The sequence below is a fragment of the Palaemon carinicauda genome, chromosome 2 (assembly GCF_036898095.1).
Source record: "Palaemon carinicauda isolate YSFRI2023 chromosome 2, ASM3689809v2, whole genome shotgun sequence".
NCBI classification, from domain to species: domain Eukaryota; kingdom Metazoa; phylum Arthropoda; class Malacostraca; order Decapoda; family Palaemonidae; genus Palaemon; species Palaemon carinicauda.
In genome coordinates, this window is record NC_090726.1 from 195162897 (window position 1) to 195173441 (window position 10545).

Here is a 10545-nt window from a genome sequence, read left to right on the forward strand (position 1 = left end):
CTTATTTTCACCTCTTACTTCCACCACCATATTTTCACCCCTCCCACATTTACCCCCATATTTTCACCTCTCACTTTTTTCACCATATTTTTACCCCTACCACTTTCACCCCCTTATTTTCACCCCTCCCACTTTCATCCCCTTATTTTCACCCCTCCCACTTTCACCCCCTTATTTTCACCCCTTCCACTTTCACCCCCACATTTTCACCCCCATATTTTCACCACCTCCCACTTTCACCCCCATATTTTCACCACCTCCCACTTTCACCCTTCCCACTTTCACCCCCATATTTTCATCTCTTACTTTCACCACCATATTTTCACCCTTCCCACTTTTACCCCAATATTTTCACCCCTCCCACTTTCACCCCTCCCACTTTCACCCCCATATTTTCACCTCTCACTTTCACCACCACATTTTCATCCTTCCCACTTTCACTCCCATATTTTCACCCCCATATTTTCACCCCTCCCACTTTCACCACCATATTTTCACCTTTCCCACTTTCACCCCCATATTTTCACCTCTTACTTTCACCCCCATATTTTCACCTTTCCCACTTTCACCCCCATATTTTCACCTTTCCCACTTTCACCCCCATATTTTCACCTCTTACTTTCACCCCCTTATTTTCACCCCTCCCACTTTCACCCCCATATTTTCACCCCTCCCACTTCCGCCCCCACATTTTCACCCCTCCCACTTCCGCCCCTCCCACTTTCACCCCCATATTTTCACCGCTCAAACTTTTCCACCCATCCTGTTTTTCACTCCTCTCGAGTGTGTTACTCGTAATTTACATCACTTTTTTTGTTTTTATCACTTATCGTTTCATCCACCTCATTTTGTTAGTTCGTAGCCATCTTTTTTATAATCTAGGGTAGCATGTGATGACTTATTTACAATTTCCAATACTGTACAAAAATCCCTTGATTATGGCCAGGAAGTTTTTTTTTTCTTTTATTTACATATTAGCTCAGGACAGATTGTACAGAATCAGTTACAGTGTTTTTTTATGCCACATAGATAATATTAAGGTTGCATACATCTTAACTCACAGTGAATTCCATATTTGATCCATATTACATCTGTTTAATTCGAAAAGCTTGTTATATAGTTCTCCATTAATCAACCTTCGCTGCTCCAAAATATATCTTCGTATAAAAATGATTGACATAATTTTATCTCTGATATTTACATATTCCATGTCACAAATATATTCACTGATTATCCGCAATGTTATTATGGCCAGGAAGTTCGTATGATTGGCCTTGATTTTAGTGCTGCCTTTGATCGTGTTAATTATGATGCCCTTGTTATCAAACTCAAACAGTTGGGAGTAGGTGGGTCTTTTCATAGCATCATTATAGAATTTTTGAGTAATAGATTGCAAAACGTTGCTGTTGATGTGGACCATAGTGAGTATAGGAATGTGATATCTGATGTTCCTCAGGGTAGTGTTCTTGGCCCATTTCTTTTCATACTATATATACAAGACATTTGGTTTGGCCCTGAAAAAGAGCTCATTGCATATGCGGATGATGCTAATCTGTTTGCATCCATTACAACTCCATGATCTGGCGTTGCAGAATCCCTTAATCAAGATCTATAGTCACTGTAAAGATTCCAAGTGAAATAAGCCCCACCCACTGATGACGTCATAGCCAATCACGCTGTCTCCCACGTTAGTAGTGGGCACAATACATCCCTTACAAAATCCAAAATACACTAATTCAATCACTTTAAGGGAATGTGCTATGAAGTGTATGGTGCAAATTATGGGTCATGAAATTGAACCTTAACAAAACTCAAAGTATGATTGTAAGTAGGTCAATGACAGTGGTTCGTCAACATCCGGATCTCGTCATTGATAATGTTTCTTTAACTCTGTACGACTTAAAATTTTATGTGATTCCCGACAGCAAATTTTCTTTTGAGAAACACATTAGGTCGGTGTCTTTTTTAATTGCACAAAAATTGGTTTATTGAAGAAGTCTTTTAAGATTATCGGTGATCAGTCTATTCTGGAGTGTTTTAATTTTTTCATTTTACCTTGTTTCGAGTATTGTTCTCCTCTCTGGTCTCCAGGTGCTGTATCTCATCTTAATTTGTTGGACAAAAACTTGCAGCCTATTAAATTTGTTATTCCTGATCAAGATATTAATTTCTGACATCGTCATCCATCCTACAGTTTGTTTTTTAAGCATATTGCATAATATTCATCACAAATGTGACCATCCTTTGCATTCAGATCTCTCCAGACTGAAACGTCCTTCACACAATACTAGGTATGCAGTTAATTCTAACAGTCATGCTTTCTCCATGATAAGGCTCAATACTACACAATATTTTAGAAGTTTTATTCCAATGGTGACCAGATTGTGGCAGTTGAACAGGCTGACATGTCTTTCTTCGTAGTTTATATATGATAGATCGATTTTAACGTTGTAACTGATCTTGAAATAGTTTATATTAATCATTCATTACTTCTCATGTAGTTTGTTTATTTCCCTTCCTTCCTGGGCTATTTTTCCTAGTTGGAACCGTTGGGCTTATAGCATCCTTTCATTTCCAAGTAGTGTTGTAGCTTGGCTAGTAATATATATATATATATATATATATATATATATATATATATATATATATATATATATATAGGCTATATACTGTATATATATATATATATATATATATATATATATATATATATATATATATATATATATATTGCACTGGTGATATGCCATAAGCTAAATAATTTTTTTTCTTTTTTTATTTTATTCCATTCTTAATTTCTCTTGTTTTGTTGTTCAAACATTTTCTGTTTTTTAAATTAAAAACCCTTTCTTTGTAGTATCTCTTAGAAATGAACTATAGAGACCACATTTCCTTAATTTAAAATGATATAGTAGGAAAAATAAAGAAAAATAACACATTTTGAAAAAGTTTATTACAAAACTGTGAATATACTGTAAATAAAGGATAGTCCATATATATATATATATATATATATATATATATATATATATATATATATATATGCACTGCTCTTTGATATCCATCATATCATAAGAGAAACAAAAGGAATGTTACCGACTATATGACATATTTCACTCTTTCAAAAACAAAGATGAATTTCCTATAAACTATTTCACACAAGGATAGCATGCAATACATCGAATACTGTATATCTGGTATATTTTGATATATCATTTCTCCTTACGTACTAGTCTGTAGACCTACATTTGAATGTGTCACTAATACTGGGGTTTAAAAAGGTCTTTGAAAAGGTTGTGCCTGATGCAGGGATGTCAGCTGGGAGGTTGGGCTTTGTGGGGGCGGGGGGAGGTTGGGCTTTGTGGGGGCGGGGGGAGGTGTAAGAATCTTGTCATATATAGCTACGTCGTGAAGCTTAGAAGTCGAAGTCAATTTCTTTTTTAACACAAAGAATCTCTGTATGAAGCCTCGGGAGTTTACCCTTTGATCATCTTGTTTTGGGTGACCATTAGAACTTCTGTGATTAGAGAGGCATTTTGTTGTTGTGGTTGTTGTTGTTGTTGTAGATTGTCTGGCCCTTACTGGGCTCTTGTGGCTTAACGGGCAGCAAGTGTCTTCGATGGGCTTTTGAACATTAATGGCAGCGTGTCCGTACGGAGTCTTGTGAGATTTTAAACCTTGATGGCCAGCGAATGTCTGGACTGGGTCCAGTGGGCTTTTGATCCTTAATGGGCAGCGAGTGACAGTACTGGGTCTGGTGGGCTTTTGAATCTTAACGGGCATCGGGTGTTCGTACTGGGTCCAGTGAGCTTTTGAATCTTAACAGGCAGCGAGTGTCCGTACTGGGTTCAGTGAGCTTTTGAATCTTAACGGGCATCGGGTGTTCATACTGGGTCCAGTGAGCCTTTGAATCTTAACAGGCAGTGAGTGTCCGTACTGGGTCCGTAGGGCTTTTGAATCTTAACGGGCAGCGAGTGTCTGTACTGGGTCCAGTGAGCTTTTGAATCTTAACGGGCATCGGGTGTTCGTACTGGGTTTGGTGAGCTTTTGAACCTTAACAGGCAGCTAGAGAGAGAGTTTCCATGTTGGGTATGGTGAGCTTTTGAACCTTAACGGACAGCGAGTATTCATACTGGATCAGGTGAGCTTTTGAACCTTAATGGACAGCGAGTGTCCATACTGGATCAGGTGAGCTTTTGAACCTTAATGGACAGCGAGTGTCCATATGGGTCCGGTGAGATTTTAAGCTTTGATGGTGAGTGAGTGTCTGTACTGGGCCCGGTGAGTATTTTAACCTTAACGGGCATCAAGTGTCCATACGGGTCTGGTGAGCTTTTAAACCTTGATGGTTAGTGAGTATCCGTACTGGGTCAGGTGAGCTTTTGAGCCTTAACATACAGCTAGCGTCCGTACTGGGTCTGGTGAACTTTTGAACCTTAATGGGCAGCTAGTGTCTGTACTACGTCTGGTGACCTTTTGAATCCTAAGGGGCAGCGAGTGTCGTACTGGGTCATGTAAACTTTTGAACCTCATTGCCAACAATTAAGCATTTTTAGATTAGTTTTAGGTCGTGGTCTAAAGTCAGGCTAATTTAAGAATTCAGGAAAATATTGATATATTAAAACCTTATACTTCCCAGCAGGAAAATCCAAACATATACTGCTACATCTGTTACTTGGATCACATAAAAATAGCTGAATTAGTTTTTTTTTTTATATTATTCCATCAGCCCTGCTGAGGTTCAGCTTATAACATGTTTTTAAGAGGTAAGGGAAAGTACCCCATGCCATTTTAACTCTATTGTCTACCTTAGATAGAGTTTACAATGAAAGTAATCGTGCAGAATCTACATTCTATCTATATCTCTGCCCCTGTGTCTAACTGACAATCAAACTCTGCTTCACATATTCTAGGGGAATATCAACTAAAGGCACCGCAAAGAGATGGCGCCCTTTTCCTAACACAACCTCTCATTAGAAATTACACATAGATATTATATCACAGTCAACTAAGAACATTCTTAAATATTACTTTTCTCCTTCTGAAGAGTTACTATACCTGGAGTGAACGCTGCTGGCTAATGCTATAACAAAATGTGAAAGAAGATAGAAAGCCGATTTTGTCTTTTGTCAATTGGTAAAATAAATATCAGATTAGTCTCATTGAGAAGCGATTTCACAGGTAACGAAGTAGACTTATTTAAGGTCATTGTAGGCCTATGTACAAAGTCCTAAACCTATGTCATAACTCTAATATAGCCTATACAGAATAATTTACCCTAATGGAAAATTTCTTTTTTCATCAGTGCACTGTCAGCACTCCTAAACAGTTTTCTGAATTTGATTTATATGCCACTTTTTGCCTAATTTTGATCTATTTTTGACTGCTTAAATAGTATTTTTTTTTTTTTGCAATAATTCCTGCATTAATGAAGAAGAACAATTGAAAATAAATTTGTTTCTGACTTGTGTAGTTGGGGATTATTATCATCATTATTATTATTATTGTTATTGTGAAAGGTATAGATATATATTGTCTGGACAGTGTTTATGTAATTCTCTTCCTTAGATTCGAAGAATGTGTAAATAAATACAAAGGTAATATACATTTCCTGGTCGAGATTTGAAGTACAAAGCAAGTTACCAGAATTGACGTGAATCAGGTGGAGTGAAACCTGTCCAGACGTGTAGAAAAATTAATCACCTATTTCCTTTGACTGAAACATGCAACTAATGCCAACTCTTTGATTATCATTTCCTGTTGTTCTTTATATTGATTAAATACTTATGATTATCAAGTGGTATAGACCTGGTTGTTCTGTGATGTGCAGTTTAGCAGCGTCAATTTGGTATGCTTACAGACCCTATTAGGCCTGCATATATAATTTGTGCAGTCATTATTGTATGTTCTGCCATTTCCTTAAGTGGATCTCAATTAGAATTTTGCCTATCTTTTCAAATTCAGTGAATGTAAAGCAATAATTTACCATTTAGTTATTCAATGAAATTCTTAATCAGTTTCTGCTAGTCTGTGGCTCTTCACGAACTAACGTTGATCTTTACAACGTTTGTTGGTACAGACTTCTCCACAGTAGTTTTCTGAGGCACATCTTTTTCCTCAGAGTTCTCTTCTTTTTCTTCATTAGCCACAGGCCTGGGTGTGGTTGATTTGGACAATTCATCAGTGGCCATATCCTTTTCCTTGTCCTCGTTGGAAGACTCACTGCTTTCTGTTGCTGGTCCAGCTTTCGTCGTTTGTACCAAGTCTCTCATCTTCAGAACTTCATCAGACTCTTGGTTGGTTAAAGGCTCTGGACTGATTGTATGTTCAGTATCCCCTGACTCTTCCTCCTCCTCAGCTTCAGTTTCCAACATAAGAGTAACTGGCTTATCTTTGGCATCAGATTTGTTATCCTGATGAACTTCTGAATTTTCTTGACTTTCCATTGTAAGTTCTGCTGAAGAGTTTGTCCCCTCATTATTATCATCTTCATCTTGGTCATCTTTTTCTTGCATATTTTGCATTGGTTCATCTGCTTCAGTTTCAGTGTTATCATCTTCATCATCATCGTCTTCCTTCTTCTGATCATTCTCTTTACCTTCCTTCTGTAAGCCCTTCCTCTTTACAATGTTTATATTTTGAGTCATCTCTTTAACATATTGATCTTCCATAACTTCTCCTGAACCCAGTTCATCATCAGTTGACTCGGCATCTTTGTCATGTTCAGATTCACTTTCTTCTGTTGAGGTATGTTTCATATCATCATCAGTTGACTCGGCATCTTTGTCATGTTCAGATTCACTTTCTTCTGTTGAGGTATGTTTCATATCATTTACCATCATTTCATCTTTTTCATTGAGACTTTTTGAGCTAGTTGCCGAGACCAGTTCACTTTTATCATCTCCTGTGATACCATCAGGACTGATAATTTCAGCATCCTCAAACAAGAGGGGGTGTTTGCCATGATCTTTGTGTTCTCCCATATTACTATTTTCTTTGTGGTCTGTTTCCATGTGGTCGGTCGAGTTTGCTGTAGCATTTGCATCTAGGGCTTTTAGAGAAGCCATCATATCCTCTGACTCCTTACAATTGCAAGGTTCTTCGCCAACTTGCGGAAATTTGATCTCAGTCATATTACTAGTAGAATTACCGCTTTTGTTGGAGGCTGTTGCTACCTCTGGTTCAGTTGCTACCATCTCTCCTTTTGGATCTTCATCACTTGTGTTATAATCGGCACTTTTAAGAAAGATGCTGGCCGTGAAGTTATTTGCAACTTGATCCAAAGGAGAATCATCTTGTTCGCTTTTATCGCTGCGCTCCCTATTGTCCATTGATTTATTCATCGCCTTTTCCATTTCCAATATGGCGTTAAAATTTTCATTTTCAATGTCAGGATTTATGACATGTCCACTTGTTGGCATGTCTTGTTCGGTCTGGGCGTCCTTTGGAGTTAATATGCTTTCATTTACTGTCTCAGAAGAATCTGTGTGTGTCTTGTCCATGTTTTCATCTTTGTCATTATCAGATGTGTTCTCGGAGTCATTTTTCATATCTTTCAAATCCTCTTTTTCAATATTAGCTTCCTCTTCTACATTGATATGAGAGTCTTCCTCTTTGGATGTTGTCTCTTCTGGTTTGACATCTACTGACTCACTGCTGACCTCTTTTTCCATTTCTGGATTTGATTCACCATTTTCAGTATCTAATCTTTTCTCTGGTTTGGATATGATTTCAGGGGCATGTTCTGGTTCTGGCTCGGCGTCTGGTTTTAGACCAGCTTCAGTTTTTAAGTCGTTGGCGGTTAAGTCTTCACTTTTGTTTGATTCACCTTCAGCAATGAGGGAAGCCCCCATAGACAAGTCTCCATCATTCATTACCTCAGCATTAGGAACAACCTCAACATCAGCATCTGTGTTTAGAACTGATGTTTCTGTATTTTCATTCTCTGCTTCAGTCTCTGCTTTGGTTCCGGATTCATCTGCAGCTTCACTTTCAGGTTCAGTTTCTGCTTCAGGTTCAGGTTCAGTTTCTGCTTCAGGTTCAGGTTTAGTTTCTGCTTCAGGTTCAGTTTCTCCTTCAGGTTTAGGTTCAGTTTCTGCTTCAGGTTCAGGTTCTGCTTCAGCCTTAGGTTCTGCTTCTGCTTCAGGTTCTGCTTCTGCTTCAGGTTCTGCTTCTGCCTTAGATTCTTCTTCTGCCGCAGGTTCTGCTTCAGGTTCTGCTTCTGCTTCAGGTTCTGCCGCAGGTTCTGCTTCAGGTTCTGCCGCAGGTTCTGCTTCAGGTTCTGCCTCAGCTTTAGGCGCCGCTTCTGCTTCAGGTTCTGCTTCTGCTTCGGGTTCTGCTTCTGCTTCTGGTTCTGCTTCTGGATTTGCTTCAGGCTCTGTTTCAGGTTCAGCTTCAGGCTCTGCCTCTGCCTCTACCTCAGGCTCTACTTCAGCCTTCGGCTCTGTCTCATCTACTGGTTCTACCTTGGTTTGGGCAGCAGGGTCTTCCTTTCGCCTGGGATCAGAGGTTATCTCTGTATCACTAGCCTCTAGTTGTGCTTCCTCAGGAAATTTAATTTCTTCGTTGTTTTCATTTTCATCGGAACTTTCAGAGGTGGTCTCACGAGCGTTTGCAAATGGCGCCCTTGGAGTGTCATCCTGTTGAAGTAAAATAAGAATTTTATTACAATCTGTATGATATGGGATAGACTGATATCTACTTTGCCAGGACATTAGGAAGCAGAGGTTAAATAAGTGCTAGTCATCTTAATTTTGATTATATAACAGTAAAGTATCCTGTTTTTTTAGTCAACTTGAATTTGGTTGGTTTATTGGTGTTACAAAATAAATTGGGACATATTAATTAAACTCTGGTTTGGCAGAATCCTTAATAATTTGAATTTTGTAGTGATAATTTTTTAGCATATATTGAAACACTTGCTTAATATTTCCTCTTGAGTGGTAAGAAATGAAAGACAATCATATCTACCTTAGCATCAGGTTCGGGTGATGATGAAGGTGGCGGAGGTGGGGTTGTAGTAGTTGTAGTGGTTGTGGTAGTTGTGGTTGTGGTTGTAGTGCTGGCAGCTGTTGTTAGAGGCTTTGCAGTGGTCTCTATTTTCCCTTTCCCAAGGAAGGATGCCACAAGGGACCGCTTCGGTCTTGGAATTACAATTTTCCGGTTGGAAGGATAAGATGACACCACAGTCAGCCCAGCCATCACCATGACCTGAAAGAGGAGTTTGAGACTTAGGTTTTGTTTTCCTCAGTGGTAGGGTAGATTGTTACCGGTCAGGTAGGGAGCATAATGATAAAAGATTTACACCAGTGAGGGGTATCTAATTTAGTGTTTGAAAATGAACGGAAGTGTGCAGAAGACATAGACTTTTTAGACACAGGAAAGTTTTAAAAGTTGTAATTTTCAGTATTTGATTAGTAAATTGATTAATTCACTGGGTTCAGAATACATGTAATACTAAACGTTCACTATATCATCACCATTGGTCAAATTCTAAACACTAAGGGATAATAGCCTATTGGAACTCTCCCTGCCTGGCTTTCTGCTGGACAGGAGTTTGAGACTAGCTCAAGGTCGATAGTTTGTAGTAGTACCTGCAACCTCATCATTCTTGTGAGCTAGGGATGAGGGTGATTGGGGGAGCCATTATCTACCCCTCCCGGGTCCTAGCTTGATGGAGAGGGGTCTTGGGCGCTGATCGCATGTAGGCACTTGCCTCTGCCATTCTTCAGAACCTTTAAAACTCTTACTTTCATTTACTGTACCTATAAATATGTTCTATTCCCAAGAATATTCGGTTAACTTTTCTGCCATGAAATTTACAATACACCCTGTTTGCATATTTGCTAAGCTAGGAAAACTTTATTTTGTAGTTTGGAAGATAGGTTATACATTAGTTATATTATATCTTATTGCTCCTTCTTAGAAGAATAGGTTACTGAAGAGCGCTAAAACACTGTTTAAAGGTCGCCCATGAGTGACAGAGGCAAGGGATACGACACTGCCCTAGAAACTGACCATATATACATATGATCAGCGCTCAAGCTTCCTCCATGAAACTGTGACTAGGGAGGGGCAGGCAATGGCTGCCGATGACTCAGCAAGTAGATCTATAATCTTCCCCCAACACCCCCTTCCCTTTCTCACAAGGATGACAAGGTTACACACTACTAGAAACTATCGTGCTTCAAATGGGTCTGGAACTCCCATTCAGCAGATTGTGAGGCAGGCAAGATTCTAATAAGTTACCACAACCTTCAGAATCACGAAGAGCAAATAAAGATGGTAATCGATGGGACATCTGCCATATATATGAGTAGAGAATTATGAATGAGAGTTTGAGATTAATTGATCAGGTCGTGTTAATTTTTATAGTAATTTTCCCTTTTATATTGCTTCAGGATATAGGATATGATGCTAGGATAATGAGTGGGCCTGTGTCTGATGTGATAATGTTGCAGATGTATAGGGATGCAAGGTCATGGTTTTTGTTTAAATGGATTCATGATTAAAACTAGACTATTGGCAATAATATTCGAATCCCAT

The 10545-nt window shown here is 38.8% G+C and overlaps 1 protein-coding gene across 1 annotated transcript; it reads right to left on the reverse strand.

Annotated features, from left to right (window-relative positions):
• Window positions 1–3351: 3351 nt before the first annotated feature.
• On the reverse strand, window positions 3352–9205 carry LOC137629357 (serine-aspartate repeat-containing protein I-like). Its single transcript, XM_068360614.1, has 2 exons — window positions 8971–9205; window positions 3352–8639 (listed from the first exon to the last, which is right to left on the reverse strand). Exons 1-2 carry the CDS (start codon window positions 9199–9201, stop codon window positions 6039–6041), a joined length of 2832 nt encoding a protein of 943 aa, XP_068216715.1. The 5' UTR covers window positions 9202–9205; the 3' UTR covers window positions 3352–6038.
• Window positions 9206–10545: the final 1340 nt, after the last annotated feature.

What these genes read in the sequence shown, in the direction of transcription:
- LOC137629357 (XM_068360614.1), bottom strand. Translation starts at nt 9,201, where the DNA reads ATGGCTGGGCTGACTGTGGTGTCATCTTATCCTTCCAACCGGAAAATT. An exon ending in CACCCGAACCTGATGCTAAG is followed by an intron (nt 8,640 to 8,970) that starts GTAGATATGATT and finishes TTACTTCAACAG; the next exon opens with GATGACACTCCAAGGGCGCC.